This window comes from Aulostomus chinensis, chromosome 6 (genome assembly GCF_037954235.1).
Source record: "Aulostomus chinensis isolate RoL2024-O1b breed Wild chromosome 6, RoL_Achi_v1.0, whole genome shotgun sequence".
NCBI lineage: Eukaryota > Metazoa > Chordata > Actinopteri > Syngnathiformes > Aulostomidae > Aulostomus > Aulostomus chinensis.
In genome coordinates, this window is record NC_141325.1 from 25199041 (window position 1) to 25226384 (window position 27344).

The 27344-nt window shown below is 41.2% G+C and overlaps 2 protein-coding genes across 3 annotated transcripts in view; both read right to left on the reverse strand.

The window, feature by feature from the left end:
• ppp3cca (protein phosphatase 3, catalytic subunit, gamma isozyme, a) overlaps positions 1 to 6942 on the reverse strand; it is a 34477-nt gene extending 27535 nt beyond the window's left edge. Inside the window, exons 1-2 of one of the 2 annotated variants that reach the window (XM_086207149.1) lie at positions 6651 to 6941; positions 6249 to 6519 (exon numbers count right to left, since the gene is read on the reverse strand). In XM_086207149.1, coding sequence (XP_086063275.1) covers positions 6249 to 6309 — 61 coding nt within the window. In that variant the 5' untranslated portion in view covers positions 6310 to 6519; positions 6651 to 6941. Of the gene's footprint in view, positions 1 to 6248 lie in introns of both variants that reach the window. The other variant, XM_086207150.1, reaches the window with a different exon arrangement.
• Positions 6943 to 10057: 3115 nt separating this feature from the next.
• vps37ba (VPS37B subunit of ESCRT-I a) lies at positions 10058 to 25713 on the reverse strand. Its single transcript, XM_086207151.1, has 4 exons — positions 25513 to 25713; positions 20424 to 20595; positions 13573 to 13655; positions 10058 to 12592 (listed from the first exon to the last, which is right to left on the reverse strand). The coding sequence occupies exons 1-4, from the start codon at positions 25615 to 25617 to the stop codon at positions 12101 to 12103; spliced, it is 852 nt and encodes a 283-aa protein (XP_086063277.1). The 5' UTR covers positions 25618 to 25713; the 3' UTR covers positions 10058 to 12100.
• Positions 25714 to 27344: the final 1631 nt, after the last annotated feature.

Sequence of the window (27344 nt, forward strand, 5' to 3'; positions counted from 1 at the left end):
AAGCGCACACGAGGGGGCCAGCACGCACCTAGTTGGGCTAATGGTTTTTTACTTGAATGTAGTGGCTGTTTGTCCACTAAACTAAACAAAAAAAAACAATGAAAAATTTCAAATCAAACTTTCTGTAATAAAAACTCAAAAGGCCACTTTTGTACCGTGGGTTGTGGTGTACACGGATCGGGAGAGGCACAGGATTTTTCTTTGTTCTGTGTTTGCTTGATTTTTGGCTGAATAAACCATGTTTTTTTTTTTGTTGAAACTGGACATTCGTTTGGACCTTATGTTTTTCCCATCCGTGTACACCACAACCCAAGGTGCAAAAGTGGCCTTTTGAGTTTTTATTAGAAATTTTTCATTGTTTTTTTTGGTTTTGTTTTGTTTGGTGGACAAACGGCCACTACACCTTGAGTAAATGTTGTTTTTAAACACACATTTCAAAATTCACAAGTGTTGTACTTCATGTTGTATTTTATGCCATACAACAAAACTAAAATAAAACATCACCACAGATCTTACTTGAAATCCATTTGACATTCCACAATGCTAAGTTATTTCTGGGTTTAAGGATAAATTCCTGTGCCACTCTACACATTACATATTATATAAAAGGAAAAAAACATATCAATAAAAAGTAGTATAACATGGTAATCTCTCCATTCTTCCGATTAACATTGTATGAATGGCAGCAGCTTCATCAGTTGCTTCACTAAAGTCCAGGAGAAGATTGCTGCTGATCAATTTGTTCACAGCAACAGCAGAGTGCAGTCCAAGGCCTCTCTCTCTCTCATTTCCAGGGCCTGGTATACCAAATAACAGTCCAGTCAAAGTCAATATGTGATGGTAACAATTGTGTGTGCAGTGCAGTCATCAAGTCCATCTGATATGGTCAAACAGTGTAGGAAAAAAATTGCAAAATTAATATAAAAGGCCACATTTCTAAAGCTGAAAGTGTGTGTAAATTAAAGCACACAGTAGAGGTGGTCTCAACCTGGATTGCTGATACCATCAAATCCATCGTCAGGTCAGCGAACAGGACACCCTGTGCCATCAAATGTGACATAAATACTCATATCAGCTTGTGCAGATCGTCAGCTGTGCCAGTGGCGGTGAACAAGAATAGAGAGAGAGAGGCATTTCAAAAAATGCCCCACAGAGCAAATCAAACTGCAATCTGAGAAAAAGCATTAATGAGTTCTTAGTGTGGGTGCATTTGTTAATTACTGATGCAGTCGCTGAGCACGGAGGAAGCCTGTTGTATTTGTTACTCAGGACAGCGTGTCATTCTGCACTTAAAAGTACAAAATAAAGTGACTCATGCGATTAGAAATGGGGTCTGCTGATGTTTTTGTGTCTTTGCTAAGAAAGTTGTAGAGACCAGTGTGGTATAAATAAACACAGTAAGTGCTCCCCGGCCCACAAGGCACGGCCGCGAAGAGAGCTGTAAGCTGAGGTAGGAGCCTTAAGAACAGATTAGGTAAAGCCTCTATTAGCGAGGGCTTCCAGATTCAGGGGCCGTTTACTTAAAAGCCTCGTCACACTGGAGGAAGGCTCCAGTAGGAACAAAGCTGGCTTTCTGAGGGGAACAAAAAGAAAACATGACATAGAATGGGTTCTATCATGGCCATGAGATAACCAGACCGTGAAACATTTCAGGCTGCAGCCATGCTGACCAAATTTACGAGTGTTTGCTGGGAAGCTGGCAGCCATGATTACCCACGACCTCAATGCTATGAGCTGAACACTCTTTCCCATTCAGGTAAAGCCCCCAACGCACACACAACATTCATAGTAATATTCATAATTCCGGTCTGCTCTGTACGCCCATGGCTGGAGCAATCTGTTCAAACACAGATACAAATGAAGCTTTGGCTGCTGGCGAGTGTGCAGGGAGAAACAACACCACCACTGTCCACACTCCAGAAAGGGGGAAGTGAGCGTTCCCTAATTCCTAACCTCACGAAGAAAAATGTTTTGTTAAAAATAAAAAAGCTACCACCGCCCTGAGACTGGTTTCTTATTAGAAACAGCCAGGCTTAATTAGCATTAATGTTTGATGAACTCGTCACATCGACAGACGCGCTGCCTGGACGGCTGCTGCACTGCATCAACACCCACACTGTCTGGCAGGACAACAAACGAGTCAAGAAACAAAGACACTACTATCCGCCATCCTGCCCACCGAGGATAATGTTTTGGACAGTGATATGAGCCAGTGTCTAGAATATGTTTGCTATTGTTTCAAAATCAGCACAATAGAGGAGGATTGAATTACAAAGATGCGGCTGGGTGGAGATGAATGGAGCAGACTGTGGCCGGCTGAATCATGAAATCCACTTCAGATTGCTCTAATTATCAGTGAATGCATCACCCTCGCACGCTACATCGCCAAGCCTCGGGTTTATTCGTCATTTCAGTCAGTCAGACATGGGATGTGGAGGTAGTAGCATATATTGCAGGGGTGGGAATCACAGAGGAAGTCACAATCACAATATTTAGAAGTTATAAGGTAACAATAATATCCCAATCTTATACTGCGAGAGTCAACGCTTCATACTGCAAGACCATTCATCTTCATGAATCACAATATCTTTGAAACTGAAGACTAAAGTACTCCTTAAAAGGCAGGAGTCATGTATTTTTTTTTTTTCACTTTTTGGTGATATCAGTTTCCCAGAATCCAACGACTGAGACAGTATACAAACATATACATAGTCTCAGATCAGTGCCTCTTTAACACAGACATAAACAATAACTAACTAAGAAACTTTTATCTCAAAAGAGCAATGGGAGAATCCCTTTATAGCCAGAGCTGTGCTCATTAAAATATAAATATAAATAAATATATATATATATATATATATATATATATATATATATATATATATATATGAGTGTTCAATCCTGTATTGTGAGAGGATGTACAACAATATGTTTAAGTATTTATATTTTGCCCCATCCTAAATATACTTGATTTAAGATGAAAGAATTTTAGCTTTTACACTTTGTCAAAAATCCATGTGTCACTGGATCTTGCTCAGTTGGGCGGCTCTGGCTCAGGTGGTAAATCAGGTCATCCAGTCGTAAGCAGGTTCGTGGTTCAATCTTCCACTGCAGCCCTAACTGCTCCTGATGCTTTAACCATCACTGACTGTGTGTGCATAGCAGCGTCCGCCATCGGTGTGAATGTGATATTCAGTTCTTTGAGCGGACAGTAGACTAGAATAGGGACATCATAAATGCAGCTGAGCCAAGTCTTCATTAGTACAAGCAGCAACACACAGTTTCTTCACACACACATCCTGAGCACAAGTGACGGAGCTTCAGGAGACTGTTAGCGCAGTCACATCAGGTTCAATCTGGGATTTTCATTGTCATGAAGGTGGTTCACTTTTCTGAGGGATCACCATGGTAACTTTCTCTGTACTCAGTTATTATACGACCCACACTCAGGATGAATATGCTTGTCTCTGTTTATTCATTCTCTCCAAAAATCATGTACAAACAGCCTGCAGCCAAATGTTTGGGCAAACCTCAAAACCTTTGGCTGCAGATTGTTTGTGCATGATTATTTTGAGAGGATGTATAAACAGAGACAAGAATATTTATCCCAAGTGCAGGTCGTATAATAACTGATTACGGCCCCTGTTTCGTCAAGTGTCCCAGCACTGCATTCAATGACAATACAAGACATTTTGTGGCTGAAACACTGCTGCTTATGCCTTTAATCTCACATTGCATATAAAATAACGTGCTTCAGAGGCTTAAATCGGAGATAAGTGATAACACAGAACATAAAAGCACCATATACTGGCTCATCAATTCTCTTGGACAGACATCAGTGCATGGGTACCCTTTCCGGTCATAGATTTGTTTTTCCTGATGGCTGCAATTAATCGTAAAGTCATTTCCTTGTTCGACGTTCCTTTGTATATTAATATAAGTCCACTACGGAGACTGATTGAAGCACTTAAGCCTTGGACTTGTTGAACTCATGAGATTTACAGGCCAGTGGATTTACAATTTGGAGTATAGTGTTTTTTGCTTCACTTGGTCCAAAGACTCTTCGGCAGCTCCAGGGATGCTGCTGAAAGAATTACGCTGATATTGATCTACATGATATGCATGTAGGAATCCAAGCAACCCTAGACCAAGTCCATCCATGATGTGTAACATGAGTGTAGCAACAGCCCTTGTAGCCAATAATCACTGCTACATTTAGCTTGGAGTTAATGGAGACTGACTATTAACAATGAAACATCCCTTTAAAAACTCTCAAGCACATTGTCTTGAGCTCACAAAGACATTTTTTCCAATGCAGTATCACTTCTTTGTGGTTCCAGAATGCAGAAAGAGCCTCCTACATATATTCAGTTGGAAACTCGTGGTGCCCCGTGGCCACCAACTACAACCAGCAGCAAAGCTGCACAAAAACATCTGTTTGCAAACTTTCAAGCACATTGTGCGGTTAAAATCCTCGTCTTGCTGTTCTCAACACTTTGAACAGAGCTAAAACAAATTACATATAAAACACTTTTTGGTACAAATGCAGCCAGCACGCAGATTGAGTTAAACTTGTTTACGCCAGGTCTTGTGCACAAGCTGGTGTGGATAATAGTTGGTATCCGTTAGCTTGAGAATAAAAACATTTGGTTGCCGTTTTCTGACCTCTGAGTCACCATTAAGTCCTGCAAGGAAAAACTATGTTCCAGAGGCAAAGATACCCTAACAGGGAGTGACTGAATTTAAAATTCACTTTTTGGGTGAAAATACACTCTACTGGAACTCAGTTTTGATGGTGGTCAAATCTACTCATGCTTTATTGATGACGGAGTGACATTCAAGTCTATCAACTTACAGTCGGCATTTTCCTTCCTTCCTTCTTTGGCTGCAGCGAAAGTGCTGCTGCTTGTATTTGTATCCTGTATTATTTATTTACATTCTTCCTCTTTGTGACGAAAAACGGTTTGTTCTTTGTGAGTCAAGGATGCAACTGTTTGTGACTAGTCCAACATCACTCACGACAAGACTGGTAAAACCTGCGTTCACTTCACAAGTTGTTTACTATGATATGGTGATATGATGTGGTTTATCTGAAATTGAAGCTGTTTGGTTTTGACTAGCCAGCTCACTTCAGGTATTTCTTCATGTGTTGAACCTGCTTCGTGATACAGGCTGAATACCTGGCAGAGAATGAGCTTAACTGTTGACTTACACAAGCAGAGAAGTATTAGTCTTATGTAGTCTACTAGTTAAACCCTCTTACAGCAGCCAGTTACACTGCAAAAACCACCACAGCTGTTCACCAACCACACAGCCCAAGCTATTCCAGTTTTTGAGAGCCCACTTAAACATATTAGTCTGGGTCCATCGTAAACCAGAGCTGTCATAACCCAGTTAATATTGTGTCTTTCCCTGTGACGGTCCAATTCTCTCTCCCTCACTCTCTCTCTCTCTCTCTCACCAACATGTGGCTGGCCATGTTGGGAAGACCACTGGGGAGATTCTTTCCACAATTAACTCACCCTCTCCCTACTGGCTAACACTTCAGCATTCCAGTCCCCTTGCTGGCAGGACACTTTCCCAGTGCCCTTGCAGACAGACAGGGATGTGGACTGCGCTGGCAGGAGTATCAGTGGTGGCGGTTAGGTTCTTTCTCCGGGGAGCTACCTCAGACTTCTTGGCCCTGCCCGTCTCATCTTGGGCACACCCGACAAATGGTGTCCTGTCAGTCCAATGAGGCGCAGTGGCAACCTCAGCATGAAAGAATCCATCCCGTCAAGGTCTGCTGGTAACTTGAGCAGACCTTGGGTATTCCCGCGAGGGAACAGCCTCATGAATTAGGATTGCATCCAGCCAAAATGTCAAGGAGAGAAGGCAAGGACTACCGGTCGCCTTTGATTTTTGCTGTGAGGCGACATTTACATGATCAGTTGATGCCTTTATGAAGTTCTGTCCCTCGCCAGCAGACGAAAATATTTCTACATACAACCTCAGGCTCTCTCAATTGAGAGAATCTCCTGATGAATGGAATACACACTACAACACAATTCATCTTTAACAAATACAACTAAGGATTTCTTCCCCCACAAACACAACAGTCAAGAACAAGAGCATGATTTAAGACCCACCAGTCCGTTAGGAACCAAGGGGGAGTCATATCAAAAGCTACAGGTAGTTTTCAATTCAAGCTGCCAGTGACAGCAGATGATGGGAGGATAGTGTTCTAGTACCATGAATGGAACACTCACCTTTAATGAGCCGCTCCGTTGTGGATTGTTTCTCCTGTTTGTCTTTATCCTTCCCTGACATCTTCCCTTCGTCTGCTGGCTATTTTCGCGGTTCAATTTTCTTCCCAGCTAGCCTCGGGACAAGCTAGCATCCGCCTGGTACTCAGAGGCGTCTTGACTTGGAGGCACCAGCCTTGTTTGCACTCTCCAACAAGCAGCAGTGAAGATTAGCAAGCTAAGGAGCTCCAGCTCGTGTTGTGTTTTCACTCGCTAGCTTGTAGCGACATTAATGCTGGCGAAGTATTACAGCAGAGAAAAAAAATAAAGAAATGCAAAATAAATAATAAATAGATGATTATTTGCTGTTTAACAGTTCTCAACTACAGCAAATAATACCTAGTTAATAACTAAAGCGGAGCCTACCGTTAACCGCTAATCCGATTTAGTTACTCTTTTTCCAGCTAGTTAGCCAGCTAACATCTTAATGTATTGGCAAATCGGCGAGCAGGCAAAGACATCAGCGGAAGACTGGCGGTTCATCTTCTATGTGCGGGCCGAGTATTGTATGAAAATGACAGCAGCACGTCAAGTCTCTTTTACTGAGTACACTGAAAGTCCTTCCAAGGTACCCTCAGCGTCTTGACAGTGAGTGTATCCTCCTCCTCCTCCTCCTACTCGGATTAAACTGTAATCTGACAGTGAGTGAGGAGCAGATGTGGATTTCCTACAACATGGTGGAGCCGCTATGACGTGACTATGGAAACGTGTCACGTGGGTCATAGGTGCGTTCAATAACGCAAATTTCAGAGGGAAGACTGAGCTTGCTGCCCTTAAAAACTCGATGCGGTTGGTAAACGGCAGAACAGCAGAACACTCGTGGTGGAAAAAAAAACTGCAAGATTTTGTGGAAAATTTTTTAAGTCTTTTTCGTTTGTAATGAATAATTTTCCTTTTTTAATGTACATGAATGTGTCATGTATTGAATTTTGATTGCACAAATTGATCCTCTTGAGTTTTTCACTTAGACGTACAAAGAAAATTTAGTATTTATCAAATGTAATATTGATAGTTGAGTGTAATGTTGATAGCTGAAAACTTTTACAGAGACACACACATACACAGTGTACACTTTTAAGGTATGCAGTTCATACTTAACTTGAGTACTTTTATTTCAGGGATTAGATTCTACTTAAGGTCATTTGCTTGAGTAATCATCTTTATTGTGTGTGTAGTAAGTACACAGTTCCAAAGGAACTCTGGCTGTCTGTCTGTCTGTCTCTGTCTCTGTCTCTGTCTCTCTCTCTCTCTCACACACACACACACACACACACACACACACACACACACACACACACACAGATGCTCAGTGTTATGTTGGCCAGGATTTTGATTTAAGATGATAGTGCTATGGAAAATTAGATTAAAATGAACATAACCTTTGAACTGAGGATAATTCGGGGATGTACTGCTGATACTGACGTGTTTGCCAAAAAAATGTATCACCTCTTTTCTTTACTGCCTGATTTTTATGGTGGATTCTCAAACCAATAATCAGAACCCTGAGAACAGAATGATGCACCAACATTCTTTTTGCAGTGATCACTCATATGTAATAATCAAAAGCCTATGACAAACATATGTAGAGAATGGAGGGTGGATATTTTCAAGTTTAAAAATAAACTTTTTTTTCCCCAATATGATTCAATTGCACTTAAATTAAAACCATCATAGAGAAGAATTGTTCATTGCCACAAATATCCTTTTCTGAATTTTTATCTGTAAAAACAAAAACTGAAGAGGAACAAGAAAGTCATACCAGACAACATACACACCTGTTCAGTACATCTAGGATAGGACACTGGATATACTGAGTGGTCCACAGGGCAGCATTCCACTCTACAAAGCACTTTCCAATTCATAGCCCTGTAAGCTCTATTTTCAAGATGAATATCATTGTAGTCGTCAAGTAGGCCATAAGTGACAAAGCATATCAGTTCTGTAGACTGACACAATTTGGTTCTATTAGTTTCATTCAACAGCTTCATTTCTCCTTGCATTTTGAAAGATGGTTCTACTGTGAGCCATCTACCTGGTTTGACGCCGGTGTTGGTAGAAAAGTTTTATTCATAAACAATCCAGATCACTAGATGGCACTCTTGTTCTTGTTTGGAAAACTGTTACCATACGAACAAGTACAGTCATGTATCTATTTTGAATAGGCTGCATTGAGTCCTTGAACAATTTAGGCATTGACTATGTCTCATTGGAATCTGCAGATGGTGACTGAGGAAGCACACCAGACCGCCCACCCATCCTTTGTTAGATAGCAAAACAACTTAATTATTGACGGTGTCTATTCTGTGCAATTGTGGTGAGTATTGTAATCATGTAATGTTATGAGACAAGGTCATACACACCTTTTCTAGTTTCTAGTTTTTTTGTGCTCAGGAGACTGTAAGGAACACTTCACAACCCAGAACCCTGTTAAAAAAAATCTAGGAATAAACTATAATAATGAGGGTACCAAGCAGTAATAGCAGTGACTTCTTTACACATTTTACACACACACACACACACACACACACACATACACACACACACACTACTTTCTACATTGTAGATACATACTGAAGACATCAAATATATTAAACAAGATATATTAAATTATTTAGCAAATAAAAAATTGTTAAATAACTATAAATATGTTTTGTATTATATATTCCTTAAAGTAGCCACCCTTTACTTTGTTGACAGCGCTGCAAATCCTTGGCCTTCTCTCAGTGAGCTTCAGGATGTCATCTCCTGAAATGGTTTTCAGATCACAGGTGTTCCTTGTCAAGGGTTTATTTGTGGAAATGCTTGCCTTCTTCACGGGTTGGGACCATCAGTTGTGTTGTGCAGAGGTCAGATTGGTACACAGCTGACAGCTCTATTTGACAACTGTTACAGTTCATATTATAGAAAAAAAAACAATCAGCTGAGTAAGGAGAAACGACCGTCCATCATTACTTGAAGAATTGATGGTCAGTCAGTCCAGAAAATTGCAAAGACTCTGAATGTGTCTCCAAGTGCAGTCGCAAAAACCATCAAGCGCTACGACGAAACTGGCTCACATGAGGACCCCAGGAAAGGAAGACCAAGAGTCTCCTCTGCTGGTGAGGATGAGTTCATCCAAGTCACCAGCCTCAGAAATTGGTAGTTAACAGCACCTCAGGTTAGTGTCCAGATAGTTGCCACACAGACACGTCTCTACATCAACTGTTCAGAGGAGACTGTACCAATCAGGCCTTTATGGTCAAATAGCTGCTAAGAAACCACTACTAAGGAAAAGCAACAAGCAGAAGAGATTTGTTTGGAACAAGTAACACAAGGAATGGACATCAGACCAGTGGAAATCTGTGCTTTGGTCTGATGAGTCCAAATTTTTCACAGCTACCACAGCATCCTGTCGTGACACACCATCCCATCCTGTTTGCATTCAGTTGGACCATCATTTATTTTTCAACAAGACAATGACCCCAAACACACATACATCTATATATCCATCCATCCATCCATCCATTTTTTACTGCTTATCCTGTTAAGGGTCGCGGGCGGGCTGGAGCCTATCCCAGCAGCCTTTGGGCGAGAGGCAGGGTTCACCCTAGACGGGTCGCCAGTCCACCGCAGGGCCAACACATATAGACAGACAACCATTCACACTCACATCTGGTCTTTGGACTGTGGGAGGAGGCCAGAGTACCCAGATAATATCATATATTTAGGAATGGTGGGGTGTGATGTATATCCTTCAGCAGGGGAGGTAGAAAAAGCAGCTCAGACAACAGAGATACAAAAATTTGAGATTTATTGAACTGGAAAAAAAAGCATAAAATTCCACTTAAACATTCATTATAAGTAAATACCTACAACATTACACTGAAAATATCACCAACCACATATAAAACCATGGATACAGGAATCAGTTCAAACATAAAAAGCAGCTGAACATCTAAATAAAAAAGTATTGAGAGGAATCAGACTGAACACAAAGGCCATGCACAAAAGAATTCTCCATTGTTAGTTGTTAGAAATGCTGGTTCATCAAGACATTGAGGATTTAGCTTCTGCTATTTCTGCTGTCCATTCTATAGTTCACTTCTTTGCCTTGAGGGTAAATGTTTTACCATGATATGACATTTCAGAGCCCTGTTATTTCGCCGAAAAAAACAAAAACAAAAAAACACCGCTACATGCTATCACCCCAGGCATACCACAACGCAAGAAGAGTGGAAGAGAATGAGAAGCACCAGTAGGCAAACGGCCTGAGGATGTCTCTTGTCTCTCTGGCACATGCTCAACAGCACTCTACTCTGGCCTTCTGCTTCTAGGGAGAACACAAAACCTGACACGCTTGAAAGACTTTTTCTACCTTTTGGTGGAGTGTCAAATCAGTAGCTGGAGGAGAGGACAATAACTAGGCTGGGCTGAAGGATAATAGCGGTGGGTTCTAACCTCTACAGCTGTTAGGCCGAGTCAAAAAAGCTGAGTGCAGAGAAACATCGAGCAGTCAGCAGGACGTGATCCGTCACTTCAAGTGTAGGCACTCGTGGCTCTTCAACAGTGCACAGCAGTCAGGAGGAAAAATGTAAATTTCTCTTTCTCTACAGAAAAAGTTTTTCCTCCAAGGCTAAGTTGACCTTGCAAGTTCCTCCTGAAGAAATCTGGTTACAGCTCAACATCATGTACAGATATGTTGGGAAAAAATGGCAAGATTATCATAAAATTTTTCACTTGCATACAAAAAAAAACCAAGAAAGAAAAAGGAGCAAAACTTCCAAACACGTAATTGAAGCCTTTGGTCCTCAGTGAGACAGAAAAGTGAGCAGAACCACGTTTGCATTCCACTAAACTGTTGGCATCATTTCCAGTCCTAACCAAGGGGTTTAAAGACAATGGACATCATCTAAGAGTGTTAGGAAACACACACATAATAAGTGTACTGTATGGCGACATGAATCCTTCAATTCAGACCAGGCTCAGAGGGCCTTGTTACAATAGTTCAGCCACTTATTCTCTCTATCTCCTTATTGACGTCCGCCCTGCGAATGAGTGACAACAGTCAGCCATCTTGAACGAGGCAGGTCTGGACCCACTTGAGACACATCCACATGTTGCAGAACAAACACACCAACCAACGCTCTCCTTGTTCATCAGTCAATCTTATCAACAAAACTCTATTAATAGAAAGATGCTGAAATTATAATATTCTATGTACCTTGTGAATTTTTGTTTATAAAAAAAAAAAATCACAGCATAGATGCAGTTTTGCCTGAATATATTCTGGGAAATCATATTTTCATCAAAACTGCACAGTAATTAGGGTCTCTCTGTACTTGCATATACATTACCAGTAACATTAGTATGCAGATGAACTAGAATGACTAATTGAGCCCCTTTTAGCTCCATGTTCCATGTAAGCAGCAGCTCAAGGAACATGCCTGTTGGGAGCTGAGAGACGTAAAACTATCGGGCATGCAGAGCCGAGGGCAGCGCCTGGAGACAGAAAGTGCTGATACGTGACAAGCTCAGTGACCCGCAGGCTGAGGCCTCCACTGGGCCTATCCTATGACGGACTCGGGCTAGCGTGAGCCCAGGCTGATCTCATCGCGTTGTTGTTGGGAGTGTTGATGGGAGTGAGAGGTGAGAGCACAAGTCCACAGATTATCGGAGGTGTGCGTCAACAGAACGTGACCAGAGCAGCCAGCACAGCTCTGCCTTCTTCTGTGGTGATTGGCCATAATCCAATGAAGGCAGATGCCAGAAAAAAAAAGTTGTCTGAGGTGTCCCAGTGGTGACACACCCCGTTACCTCTGAGTGGCAACTGCTGGGATTTACTGCATGATGAAGCCAGGCTGAGGGGCCATACGAGGTGGCGCCCTCTGTGGCAACGCAGGTGGGTACTGAGATAGGAAGGGGTAGCCAGAGGACACACCGGGAAAGGGTTGGCCTGTTCTGGGAGGAATGGGGGGATATGGCGATGCTGAGTAGAAGACAGGAGGCTGGTGGTCAGCAGTTGGAGCTGGATTTAGAACTGGTGCAGGCTGGGACGGAGGAGGTGGAGGTTTCCTCCTTGGTTGAGGCACAGGTGAGGAGCTGGTGCCAGCCTCACTGAGGAGGGAGGAGGAGGGCCTGGCTGTTGCTGACACATCCTGAGATCTGGAGGAGGGGACTGATGCCTGTGGAAGCCGCTGGCCCTTCAGCACCATTTCCTGCAGCTTCTCGATCTTCACTCTTCTCAAGTGGGCCAACTTCCTCTGACTCTGGTAGGCATCGATGAAGGCATCCAGGGTCATGTCGCCATCCAGGAAGGAATCAGCCATATTCTGTTGAGCAGTACAGATGCGTGGCAGTTTTAGAGAGCCACCAGAGAAGTCTGTCTTACTCTTACCATCACCAAGTTGAAAGTCAACTTGAGTCAGGAAGAATCAAACACAAACATAGTTGACATTTTCAAAGAGATTTATCTAACTACTGTGTTTTTACATACTGTTTGTCCTATGACAAATGGCCATCTTATGAGACCAATGTCTTTACTTAAGTACTGCATTCACTACATATTACCAATATTTGCAGCAAGAATTTCACGTCTTAAAATGATCTGAAGTCTCATTTATCCGTGTGTGGGGAGAGGATCTGTCCCAGACAGAAGTTTACCACAAAAAATATTAGAGAGAGAGAGAGAGAGAGAGAGAGAGAGAGAGAGAGAGAGAGAGAGAGAGAGAGAGAGAGAGAGAGAGAGAGAGAGAGAGAGAGAGAGAGAGAGAGAGAGAGAGAGAGAGAGAGAGAGAGAGAGAGAGAGAGAGAGAGAGAGAGAGCAACTGCTAATAAGTTTAATTATTAAAGCACACAATTATTGATGCTGATTGATAATTCATTAACATTCCATAATGTGCCACATGCTCTGAATTATAAGCTTATTATTTTTTGGGGCCTTTCTATCAACCTTTTCTAATTAGATACATGAAATGTGCATCAAACATATTTAGGGAAACCAGACTACTGTCCAGTAGGCAAAGAACTTGATGAATCTGACTATATGGAGAAAATCGATTAAAAGGCTGATGATAAAGCTGGATAAACAACAAACCTCAACTAGACTGACTTAGTAGACTCAAAAACAGTGACGGGATCAAAACGGCTACACCTGAGATCAGCCATTCTGCTGCCTCCATTTGTCAGATCTGAACAATGATACCTTTGTGGCAGAGGACGCTTACCAGGAGCAGCAGGTACTATACAGGAGTTACTGGCTGGTCAATGAGAGTGTACAAGTCATGTGTGGAGAAAGCAGTACAATGCTTACCTCCGTCTCCTCTTCTATTTTGGCTCCCTCTGCCTGTAGGAGAGCCAGTAAAATGTCCAGGGAGGTGTTTCCTGACTTGTGGTCTAGAAAACAAACACAACAAAAATGTTACTATTCTGTTGAACATTTTTCATTGTAAGGACTTAACTAATGATTGTATTTAGCGTTTGCTTGAGCTTTTGTAACAATGAGCCCCTTTGTCTGGAAACCAGAGCTGCAAAACATGTAGTAATACAAAATTACAGTTTATCATCTCTGTTGCACAAACTTTTCAACCCATCTGAGTCACAAGATTCTTCTGTGGCAGCGACTCACTGCTTGGAGCAACACAGATGCATGTTAGATGATGTGTGATGCAGTCCCCAAATACACAAGGACCTCGTTAGCAAAAACAGTCCAGCTGACTCCCTCAGCTAACGTTCATTCAAGGTAAGGGGCCTGTCACATAATGAACTGAGACCTTCACTCCATTCAGCTGAATCTTTGCCAAGATGCTGGAAAAAAAAAATGTTGCTGAGTCTGAGATGATGGGCCTTTCTTGGATCATCATATTATTTGATCCCATAGATCAGGGGTTGGCAATTTGCAGCCCGTGGGCCAAAACTGACCCTCCAGCAATAACATTATTATTATTATTCTGATAATCTGACTTTAAAAAACTGTGTGGCGGCGTGCGCATACGAACAGGTGCTGGACAAAAAACAAACTGTAAACTGAGAAAAAAACTGAGAAAACATATAAGTGTGTGGACAATCTGTTTTTTTTCCCCAGATAATATGACTTTTAAAATCAATTGCTTTATTTCTTTGCTTATCTGCAAAAACATGAACATTTTGAATTGAAAGCTTTAATTCTCAAAAGCGTTGAACAAAAAACAAAACGTGTAGCTTGAAATGGCCCACGAGTGTCTGGTTTTGAAATCCATCCGACAGTGCGTCTGTGTGGTGGGTAGTGGACCTCGTAGTAGATAGACCTGTTTCCCTGAGATAAATACACCATCCGACATCTTGTCAGTAGCTAGTTCCTCCAAGACTGTCACCATTGCCTCTTCAAAACCTCTGTGAAAGTCTCTGGCCTGTTGTGCTGCTTTTAGGGATGCACTGGTAACTTGCAACAAATCCAACATTTAGGTTGTTGGAACATGATGTTCTTGATTACTAATAGCCTTTCGCCTTCATTCACTGAACCTGTCTGAAGTCTCCATGAGGAGCTTTGCCTCTGACTTTATAAACCTCTGGTTTGAACTGATAAAAAAGATTTGCACATCCTTAGATACATGCAGTGTTTCACTATCATACCTTCATTATAGGATGCACACAAGTCTGAGGTTGGATATGTGTGCCAGTCATGATCCTGTGACTGGCATATCCAAACAGTCTCTTTGTTTATCTACAACTTGCAAAGCCCCACTGAGTCCTGAGTCAACTAAAATTGACTCAGTGTCTTTAAGGAGGACTGAAAGTCAGAACCAACTGAAGCCAGGATAGTACACACCCACAAATATAAACAAGACAGCGCCCTGCAAGTAAAACCAGAGACACACAACAACACAACATTCCACACCACCTCGACACTATGGTGGCTCTTAAATTACAGCACACACACTCTGGTCTAATCTGACAAACTGTTCTGGGCTTTCTTCTTTGCACTGTAACCAAGGGACCAAAGATTTAGACCCCTTCATTAAGCATTAGGCATTCAGGCAAGGGCAGACGTTTAGAACTTATAAGTGTGTGTCCATAGGTGGAAGGTGCCAAACTTTGTACAACTTGTCCTATATATTTCTGTACTCAAACTTTAACAACTGTGGCGGTGTATATTTTATTTTAGATTACATTGCTTTATCGAGCCAAAAATATAAATCAGCTCTTACAAAACCTTACAGAGCTGCAACAACCTGACTGTATATGAATGCCTCTGAGTGTGTTAGCAGCTTTTTGCAGCAGGTTAAAGTCAAGAGACAAAGGCTAACAGCCAAGCAATCATCTTCTCTGGTTACGGTTCTTGGATGACTGCTGCCAAATCTGTGGTCAAGGCAGCTCTTTAATAAACAAACGGCTTGAGACATATCATGTCGCCTTGACTACCCAGCTGGAGAAGTGTCTGCCCCATGTCCAGCTATGAATGTGCCATCTTTGATGAGGAATATGACCTGGCTCAAAACACGCTAAAAAAAAAAGATGAAATCACATCAGATTCAAGGTGGCAAGGCATTTCTACCAGACACATAATCATGCAGAGACAGGCATCATTGAGTGGTAAAACATAATTAACATTATTAACACATAAATACATGAACATGAGTAGCCAAAAATAATCAGTTAACAAGATTTTATTTTTCTGATCTCTAGTCTAAGAAATGTGGAAAGAACACCCATCACAACTTCTAAGAGACTAAATGGTGTTATGTTTTAGAGGGATAATTTGTAAACTGGTCCATCTTGTCTGGCAATAACTACTTTGTACTTACAGAGGTGTCACTGTGGCTTGGAAAACTATGACTTCTTACTGTGAGTCACTGTAGCACAAACACTTGACAATTCCAGATGATAGCATGTCCCCAACATACAACATAATGTCAAGAAAAGCACATTTGCCAAGTTGTACTACAGAGGAGCCACAGCTTCACCACAAGGTTGCTTCTATACTTATGAAGTTATGATACCTCATAAGCCCTGATCAGAGCTGGTATTAAAAAGTGTCTTGAGAGATGCGATTACACGTGAAAAGCTCTGGGTACAGGTATGAACATGCACAGATCATACCTGATCACTGTGACTACATTTGGAGGTGGCCTGAGCCACATGTGGCAATACCCCATTATTTGTGTGAAGGCAAATGTGACTTGGTTCTGAAACAGAGTTAATTTAGATTATTATTTGTATATAAACTGGGAAAGTGGTCACTGACAGACATGTGAAGATGGATTTTCAAAATGTTCACCTCAGGTTGCATCTTAATGTCAGGTCTTAACAGGGCCAACTCTCTGGAGCTAAGGGAGGAAGTGCCAAGGCTAGCTACCCTAGGAAGGAAGTCACTCCCCACAGTTTGCGTCACATGCATGGACACAGGGACATTGGGATTGGTAAACTGGGAGACTCTCCCTCCCCTCAGTTCATGTTAAGAAAAGTAGCATTTCCTTGTTTCTCACAGAAGTGGACATCCCAACTCCCTGGTATCAAGTGCCAGTGGTAGTTGTGATTGTATGTCAAATATATACTGTAGCAGAGGTAGAGGGTAGTCACCCCTCCCTGTTCTCAAAACCTGGTCTGTGAGGTATCAAACATACACACTGACCACAACGCCAAAGAGTCAGAGTCAGCCAGAGTTCATAGCTGACCGTGGTGATGGTGATCCATCACACTACTGCTGCCTTCAGGGAAGCTTGCCCATGCGCTTTAATTTACACAGATCCCTAACGCATCCTCCACACCACTTCTCAAATTCCCAAGGTGCCCCACACACTAGTGCTTCACCCATCTCTGGGGTCCCTCACAAAGGGGCTAACCTATCCTGGCAGTCCTTTATACAGCTCACACAGCAGGCACACATCAAATAACCTCCCAGCCATCGCACTTCTGACACCATATGTAACAGAGGAAGAGGGGAATCACCCCACTCTAATCTCGAACCCGGGACTTGGGGGGAATCAAAACTTGGCCACTGATCGCAATGCCTAAGAGCCAGGCTCCAGAGTGCACGTTCAACAGTGGTTTTTGGTATCGGTCACATATACCATGACATAGAAAAGCACACTCAACAGGTTAAAAAAAAAAAGTCCGTTTTTTTGGGGGGCTGAAAAAAATAAATCAAAAGAAAGCAAAGAATTCTCTTATTAATTAGATGTTTACACTCAGCAGTAAGGCAGTAATATAAGACCTTTTCTTGTTAAATATGCAGCTATCTGACATGCTGTGGGCACATAATAAAAAATGTAACCCAGCTGGTTGTAAAGTATGAGTACTTTGTGGCTATGAATGAAACAAGCCAAGAAAATGGCTTTGTGCTACTGTGACACTGAAGAGGGGCCAAGTCTAAATTCAATCAAAAGACCAATTTACAGGTAATTTTGTCATTCTTTTCTGGATAATAAGCAAAAGATCCACAAAGCCTTTACGAAAAGTTTCAGAGTAGAAAACCACAGTCACCCACAAGGCATATTTGCCATGTGTTTCTTTCTGTTTCTCAATTATAACAAGGCTGGCTCAAAGGTATGTTAGCAGCACTCCACACAAAGCTGTGATTATCTGGTTCAGCAGTCGCACAGGACAGAGTTTGGACTTGGAGATCATAAGACAGCCATCTAGTAAATGAATCCATATCAGCCTCTTCTGTGAATCCAAGGGGGAGTTTTGGCTTGGAGCGCCACCTTTTCCTCTCTCCCACCCACCCAAACTCCCCGCCTGCTGGACCCATCATGCACCACTCCTTCCCACTGATTCAGTTTTACATCAGCCTGCCTTGTTGCACAAAGGCCCACTATGGGTTGGCGTCCTCAGAGGCAGTAGACTGTGGTGATAGTGAAAGGAGATTTTCCAGCCGTTTTGGCTTCAGGAGCCTAATGGACAGTGAAGGCTAACACAGAGGCCACACATATCCTGGAACTAGGAGGGGAGGGGGTAGCTAACTGTATGCAAACACACAATAAAATGTTGTACATTGAGCCTCTCATCTGGGTCAAATGGCTGCATTTCTCTCAGTACTGAGCATGGCTGTCCTTGCCCAGCTGCTCAACAGTAAATCCATAACTAGGACGGCTAGTGCATGGAAGGCGGGGGGGCACTGGGTAACCTACATTTGACAGAAGCCACTTCTTACTGACAATAAACAAAATCACAGGCAGAATCAGTAGGTCGACTCCTTCTGTCTGAGACAAGCTGTTCTTACTACCAGGCTCAGAAGAGAGTTTCAGGTATGGACATACAAACAAGCTGGTAATATCTGTGAGCACAATTCATACACGAAAGAAGCAGTAATTCAGTCCACATGCTGCCATCAAAACAAAAGAATTAGAACATTTGTCAGCGCAATGCTGTCAGAGAGTCTGCATGCCTCGCAGGGAAACAGGCAAAGTCAATCTTCTATCAGTACAGGGGAGTAGAGAAAGGCTGGGTTGCTATTTTGAGAAGGCTGCTAAGCAACCAGTGCGTCAATATGGTCACAAGAATCGTCATTCCGTCGTCCTCACACACTGGGAGGTTCTGTGAAGGTGTGTTTGTAAGCAAGATTACTGCCCTTTAAGCTTTTATAAGATCCTGCCACAGATCTGGAACTCTGATATGGAACTTGCTTTACTCAAACCTGGTTCAAGTACAGCGACTCCTGCAGTAACAGGACATAACGAGGCTGGCACAGCCTCAGTTGGAAAATATGGAAACTGGACAAACAGGTTCAAGCATCGTGTCTAAATGCAGGGGGGAAAAAACAAAAAACAAACAGCATGGAAAAATAGGTTACATAACATTACATAAAGTGCCATGTGATGATGACTGGCAGTAGGAGACGGTTTACTTATAAAATGAAAGCAGATAATTGCAATCACCTGAAGAGATAAAAGGATTGGCCAATCAATAGATTAGTTATGCCACAGACAAGCATTGTGTCTAAAGTTGTTTTTTATAGAAGGTATATCCGACATGACAGGACATTGAATTTTCTCATTTCTTCTGAACTCCAACTGATAAAGTTAGTGAGCTGAAGAAATCACTTTGTGCTCCATGAAGCTACAGTCAATCAGTTAACAGAGAAAATCTTTTAAACGATTAATCCGTAATGCAAATAGTTAGGGGTCCCCAGAAAACACTCATGTAAAACACTTCATACAAACTCACAGAATAAGCTCAGGACCGGTGAAAAAATACAGCACTATGGTTTGGTTAAACATTACAGTGACCCAGCTTTGTCACAGTATCTCAGCTGTCTCAAGCTATTTCAAACACTCACACATGGTTTGCTCGGCGATACCCTTATTTATAAAAATAAGCATGTGTAAAATTATGAGATTTCAGCACCACTCCACACATACCTATGATGAAAACACTGAGACTGCAGTAACTAGCAGTACTGCCATTTTATTTTTTTATTTTTTTTTGGAGTAACACATCGTGTGCTGTAACAATCAGGCTTGCTATACTCCGATTACAAACGTACTGTTAGGCCAACTCAAATTGATAGAGTTACATTAATTACAATACAAATGGCGCGTAATTAAACTCTATACTTTATGTATCAGATAAAATTCTGTTATTTCTAGTGATAATGTAAGTATGACAGCCCTCAACTGTTTGATGTCACTTTCACAGACTTCTTTGTTTAAAAAAAAAAAAGTATAATACTGATTGATGCTGTTGTCAATGAAACTATTACATTGTAGTAGGTTCTCATACATGATTTTGGAAAAAAAATAATAATAATTTGGCAGATTTTTGGATTAATAATATGTGCTTTATGCAATAATTTAATGCAATTTAGAATCTTAAACTGTCTATTTACATCTATGCATGTGTGTGTAACATTTTCATGTCCTCTTGCAGAATCCCTAGAGAAAACTTTGACCTTCTAAACAGGGTTATATATACTAATTGTTTAGTGCTCAGTGTTTCAGTGTCATCAGAAAGCCAGAGAGCTAAAAACATGATGTCGAGGTCATAATTAAAAGAAAAACAAATCTTGAATTCTGGGACATGTGATTGTAATTGCATGTGTTCTAGGTCTTCCCATGTTCTCCTTCTGAGTGTTCCTCCATATACAGTTGTTTATATTTGTTTACCTGCTGAAACTGAGCAACAACAAACATTCACCTGATTTCAGTGATTGTTAGAAATTTGATAGTGAATGCACTGCTACTGTACCTAGGGTGGACTTGCGAAGTTGATAGGCTTCAAAATGCTCTTGAAGGCAGCTGTAACCCTTGGTGAGCTGTTCCTTCTTGCACTCCAGTCTGGGCTGAAGGTCAAGGTTTTCCTCGGCCAGGGTTCTGTTGTTGGCCAGTGTTGTGTCCTTGCTTTGCTGGACATCCTGCATCTATAACAAAAAACACAGTGTCAGTAATGTCCTTTTGCCCAAGGTGGAGGACATCTGTCTCAAACCATGTTTCACCTCAAAATTTTACACAGAACTTTGAAACAATGATGGCACACACTTAATTTGAATGATATATAACATTAAAACACACCATTTTTTATCAACTTCCATAGCCAGATGCCCATCCATTATGCTGTGCCAGCAGAAGCATCTGCCTCAGCCTGTTATCATTTTGCTGTGGTACCAAAATGAAAAAACAAAAATTCAAAAAAAACCCACCCTGGTTTGTTGGTATTTGTTTAAGCCAGCCCTAACAGTGATGGCTAGAACCAGCAAAGCATTCAAAGATGATGCCCTTGCAACATTATGTTTGAGGGAAACCATGCTCTGTTTGATATAAACATATACAAAAAATATTAATAACTATTCACCAATAACCAAAAAGACTCAATTTATTTTACAATTTAAATCTTTGTTAAAAACTTGTCCTTTTCAGCATGCAGGTTGCTTCTAGCTAGCCATCTCGTAGGCTGTTGCATGATGCAGCGAGGGGGCAGAAAAAGCTGATTGACAAAGTCAGCCAATGGCAAGCTAATACCTTGTTCCAGTAAACCATACTACTATGTTCAACGGTACCAATTTCTATTCTCTCCCTTATGAATAATCTGCAAATAGATTTAGCATTTTTTGAAGGACACTGTGCCCCAGCACTGACTTGCCTCTGATCCAGGGCTTTTGTCAGGGAGCCCCAAAAATCCTGTCACAAAGTGGAAATGTGGGGCAAAAAATCTCATCTTCTTATCAAGTCTAATATTTTAAACATCTTGAATACAGATTCGAAGAGAAATCGTGTGCAAAGACCAACATGCTAGTGTATAAATAAATATAAGAGGCTCTCTTGCAACCTCTCATATGACTCATTTCACACATCCGACCAGCATGCTGTGGGCACTAATATAGCAAGGACTGGTGAGAACATGGAGGAACAGCCCAAATACACCCTGTCGTAGCAGATTGTGGAACACTTTCTAAAAATTACTGAGGCAGGCCCTCTTGTCTCGTGGTTGACCTGAATGAACACAAAATTTTGTACAGCAAAAGCAGCTGAATTTGTCAAATATCACTGTGCTTTGCACCATCATGTCCTGAGTGGACCCACTCCCTTTTAGCAGAACCAATATGCTAATTCATCAGATTTTGCTCTGAAGATCCAGACCTTTAAATAGCATCTGTTGTTGCAGGCTTGTTCAGTCAAAAACACACACATATTTGTTTGATGGAGGAAATGTTCTATGGAGTTACACTGAATTAATCAATAGCACGTGTAGGTTGAGAGTTTGTCTGGATAAACCACAGACCTGAATTGCGCAGAAAAGGTATAACAACCCAGTTATTCCCACTCAGAAATACATAAAACCTTTGAAACTAGACACACACACACTTACTAGTATGAACCTGTGTGGTTTTTTTTAATTTTCTGTCATAAATATAATGTTCGAACGTGAGGTGCATCTATCAGATATGTGCTATGTTTCAAATAAATAAAATCTAAGTCTAAGAGAAGAGACTTCGGACTGATTTCTTGGCGAACTGACATCAGTTCATTAGGGATCACTTCATGTAGTCATCAGCTCTAAGTAAAGACCCTGGTTTTCAGCAGGCTTCTTCAAGTTGTCCAAACATAATTGGGTGAACTTACACCGAATACTATTTAATAATAATGTTAATTATCTATCTCTGCAGCACCACACTGTTTTATCAAGGGTGGTATTTGGACAAACATTTGGCCTTTAGCAAATATTGCAGCTCCTGTGATAGGAAAACTAGGCCATATGATTTCTACATTGATTAGCCCTGATGAAAATGAGCTCAACTGGTTCCAGGTCAGTACTTATCATGCTCAAGAGGCAACTTTAAAATTACCTCCTTTCATCTTTGTAACCACAATAACAAAGGACCTGAAGGTTGTTACATAAAGCAGACACAGAATGATGTAAGGTTGAACAACACATTGTTTGACTCTAGTCATCACCTCACCTTCATGCACTGATCATTTCTGTGCTGGGATGGTGATTTTTGTGTGCAAGTCTCTTGATTGAAAAATGATTCAATAGAAGTGCAGGGGGAGCGCTGCAAAACTCGTTCCTCAATTACTCCTAAAGATAAGACCTCAAAGGCAAGATAGACACATTTTGGATTAACTTGAACTCTTAATTCTATGAGTTAAGTATGACTGAAAGCTTTATGGAGTCAAAACATGACAAAGTTACATACTGGGGCACCTATCAGGGTGATACTGAGCTTATCAAGGGCGCATACACTTTCCCATGACCGTGCATTCTCTGAAACATCTGTTTATGGGGGAGAAATAAACCAAGAATTGAAGTCAAGAGTCCCTTGTACTGTATTTAACTACAACTGATGACTTATGTGGTGTGATACACCCAAAACAATACTGACCAAAAGAGATGGGTGCTCAGCTGATCTTAACTGACCAACAGTCTAATCATTCTAATTTTGCAGGTATTTGTGAAGCAAATCACCATTTCTTTTTTAATCACTAATGGCTTCTTTTCTTCCCAGTTTTCAAAGACTTTTCCAAGTACTTTCAAATTCCATGGGCCTTGGTAATCCTGCTGATCTCTACGGAAACAAGACGTTTAATCAATCAAAAGTAGGGTTTCATGCCACTTGTGGAATTCGGAGCTGATAAATAATTTGGCCGACAGCGGATTCTACTACAGATAATCAATTCTAAAGTATATCCAGGCAGGTTATGAATAAAAATTCATCATTAACAATGAATAAATCTTTCCACCCTTTGTCACACTATAGTCAAAAGGACAAATTCAATTCTGCACATTTCTTCAACAACATTCATATAATCAATAATACCAAGCAGACGCATCAGTGCAATCAAAAAAAGGGCTCCAGGAAAAGTTCTCTAGGTATGTTTCTATTTTGGAGTATTTCACAATTTCATTCAGTCAGCCAGAGTCTCAGTGCAAGACAAATAAGATGTTTAATTACAGAACAAACTTGTCTCATTTACAGTAATGTGTATCATTACTTATACATTCATGGTGAATTCATGTTACAAGACAAGGTGCACCATATTTAAACAAATTTACACAATCTGCATTATTCAAAAGGCAACACACATTCCTTCGGGGTACATTTTACCAAATGAGGTTTATTGCCTGCAGCAAAACACAAATGTGAGACAGGGTCTTGTGTTCACATACTACAGCTATATTTCTCAGCACTCTCAAGTTTCACCCAATTCTTTATGACACCCTCTGCCTTTTGTTCCCATCTGGCACATTATAGAGGGAGAATTTCCCACAGGGTTCCACCTGGACAAGTCTTTACTAGGCTTATTCTCTTCCATCCTCATACTATCTGATGACTAACTAAAGTCAACAACTGCAGTGTCATTGCAGAAAACAAGTCCCTCCCTTTTCGTAACATATGGGAAGAGGAAACTTAGACAATCAACTGGGTGTGGATCAAAAACAGAACTGACAACACAAAAGGCCAGCTCACGTGGCAGGATTCATCCTTACTGTTCATAAAGCTTGACTGATTTCTTCCTGTAAGGTGTAATGGTACACGAAAGCTGACAGACAGCAACTGCTTAAGAGAGAATGCTTTCTATCTCATTTCAGGCAATCAGCCCAGACTATAATGCAAAATGATTTCAAATGAGGCTGCCAGAGTCAAAGCCACAGCACCATGACAACTGGCCAAAAAAGTTCCTGAGTCCTGACAAAGAGTGTTTCATGTTTGTAATTACTGAACACTGCGGTGCAGGGTAATGAAGAAGGTGAGATGGTTCCTGAGGAGTTTTCACATGACAGCAGACACAGGGGGGTAGGGTGGGAAAAATCAACACTGAGGACAGGAGGACATAAAAGCCCACACTGGAACTGGCTGTTTCAGATGCAGCATGGGAATAATCAGACTCACAAAATCCTGTATGAAAATCCCTTTTATCTGTCTGCCTAATCTGTACCTTTGATATGCCAAATTTCTGTCTACAGTAAAATCTTTTGAAGAAGGAGGGCTTGGAAGCTCACCTTTTATGGAGAATTTGAGGCTTATCAGCTGTTTATCATGACACGGTTAGACTTACGTACAATGTAAAACAGGTACACAATAAATGGAAACTGCTGAGCCCTTGTGCTGCAGGGGAAAAAAGCGCTAATGAGCTAATGGTCTTCGCGGAGGGGCATCTATAACTAAGGCTCATATAGTGTACTTAATATTTTTTCTTAAGTGATAAATACATATCGATGCCACGCTTGATGAAATAACATTCGTTAGACTGCAGCACCTACTCGTCTTGATTCGGCGTGTATACTGAGCTGGTGAATAAATTCCACTTTGGATGACGTGATGTTAAGTTTCGTTTTATAAGATTTAAGGGACAACAAGTCAGCCTTAAATTGACAGTATTTTGAGTGGAGTTTGGCCTGACGACTCCCCTCAGACAAAGTGCCGAAGCTAGGCCATTGTTGAACTGACATGTTTTATAAAAATGACTCAACATTCATGTGGTAACTTGCGCCTGATTTTATTTACTGAATAAACCCACTTCTGTGGTAAAGGAGGAAATCCTTATCCGGGGCAACAACGTCGCAAACTGTGAATCTTCGTGTCTTCAAACTTGAAACAATGCGTGCCCCTGCTCGTTGCCAAGGTTAAGGATTCGACGGCAGTTTAAGGATGTGAAACCGTTTAAAAAATCCCTTTGGAGAGCACCAAAATAAGGGGAAGGAGCCATTCTGTAACAGCAAAAAGCGTTTGATGGGAAAGCAAAACAAAGGGTTGAGGGGGGGAAAAAATCCACACACTAAACCGAGAAAGGAGTCAGGAGCTAGCGGTGGACTACAAAAGAGAAAGGCTTTGACATACCTCGTCCATCTCTTGGACCATTTTAGTGAGTTTTTCGTCGTCTTCAAGGATTTCGTTGAGCTGGGTCATCGTGTAACCGCTAAAGTTGTTGGAAAAACTAGACATTTTAGCTGTCGTCGTGTGTCTCTCCTGGTTGTCCCTCGTCTAGCCTCCCAGTTAGTGACAGCTGACCGAGCGAGCTTCCCCTACAGGAAGTAGAGAGGATACAGGCCCAGCGCTGCCTTCAGGGACTGTCGGGAAAATCAATATTCCGCAAATTGGAGATACGGGAAACGAACCAGGAAACAATATTCAAAATCTCTGAAGTGCCGCCGCATCCCGTTTTAGAGTAGGACTTTATTGTGTCCGTAAACAATCATAGCGTACCTAGTAAAATTAACAGTCACTCAACAAAGAGTACGGAAACAAAGACTGACCATTTGTGCCTTCATTTTGCTGACATGTAGTGACACTTTTTTGTCTTTATTTACTAAGAAACCACAAAGTAAACATGAGCTTCATGAAATAAAGGTGCGCATAAAAATATTTCAACCATCAATTTCAGTGTCCCCCATTTTGATGCACTCCAGTTTTCGGCAGCCAAACCATGGCAGGACAGACACTTATATAAATGTGTTTTATCCGGTGGCTATTAATAAAGCATTAATGCCTTTGTTCTCTTCGCTGCCTACACGACAGGGAACATTTGTGAGTCACGGCATCGTGTAACAGCCCCTGCAAAGTCTTAAGTGTTGATGCAGTGTAGGTTTATTAACTGCCTGTGTGTTTGTCTCAGGAGCAAGAGCCCCTGCACCCAGTGCTCCTCAGGACATGCCAATCCCAGCTTTTCATGTGGCCTCTTCTTCTTTTACCCAAATAACTGAGTCTTCTTTTCTTTTATATATATTTCTTCGTTTATTTTCAGCAATCTGCCTGCATAGAGGTTGATTGAAAAATAGATGCCAACAGGCCACTAGGGGGCACAGTTCACAAAACTGCTACACATGACAGTTCCATTGTAATAGAATCTTTTTGAACCCCTCCATTTACTTCATCTTGGAGAGAAATAATGGGCCTTTTCTTTGATCAAGAATACATATCTATCTACAGGAAAATGGATGGAAACGCATGAGTCACAGGCTTAGATAAGAATGTTTTATTTCTCTGTAAACACATTTGACTCAATGTCAACAAAAACAAGTTTTTCCACAACCTGTGTTATTTACAAATCTGAAACTGTGTTTTAAAGAATATTTGGCTTCACTCCAATAAAAGATGTCAGATTTGACAAATATAGGTGTTGTGGTTTTTGATGGAAACCTGGAAACCAAAGTGCTCTTCATGCATTTCCCTGAACTTTACCCATAACTGCCCAATCAGAAGCTGGGAATCAGAGGCCAAATTCTGCATCATTTGTTCCATTAAAAATAGGGCCTTATTTGTCTGTCCTGCCTCATTTCAGGTGCGAATGTATTACTGGACACAGAAATTGTAATAATAATTCTTAAATTTTATTCAAGATGCATTACAGTGCCCTCTTACCGAATAAAAGTCATGCATTACTTAAGCAGGTTACTTTTGTTATGTGCTCCACTCGAACACTGGTCACACCAAATTACAGATTAATTTACGTCTGCAGGTTTAAAAAAGAAAATAGTTCATAATGTCAATATGTTGTTTTCTTACCAAAGAGATAGTGTCTACAAAATGGTATGGGACTTTTTTAAAGTAGCAGGGACAGGATGTTGAACATGTTGCTGAAATATAAACAATGTTTCAATAATGTTTCATTTCCCATCACTGTAGTGGAATAGAGTGTGTGGCAAAACTTCATTGTTACAAGCTGAATTATT

Bases quoted from the DNA above. Each gene is read 5' to 3' on its own strand.
- vps37ba (XM_086207151.1), bottom strand. From the start codon at position 25,617: ATGTCTAGTTTTTCCAACAACTTTAGCGGTTACACGATGACCCAGCTC. The intron at 13,656-20,423 runs GTACAGTAGCAG...TTTGTTTTCTAG, and splicing joins ACTTCGCAAGTCCACCCTAG to ACCACAAGTCAGGAAACACC. The intron at 12,593-13,572 runs GTAAGCATTGTA...ACTGCTCAACAG, and splicing joins AAATAGAAGAGGAGACGGAG to AATATGGCTGATTCCTTCCT.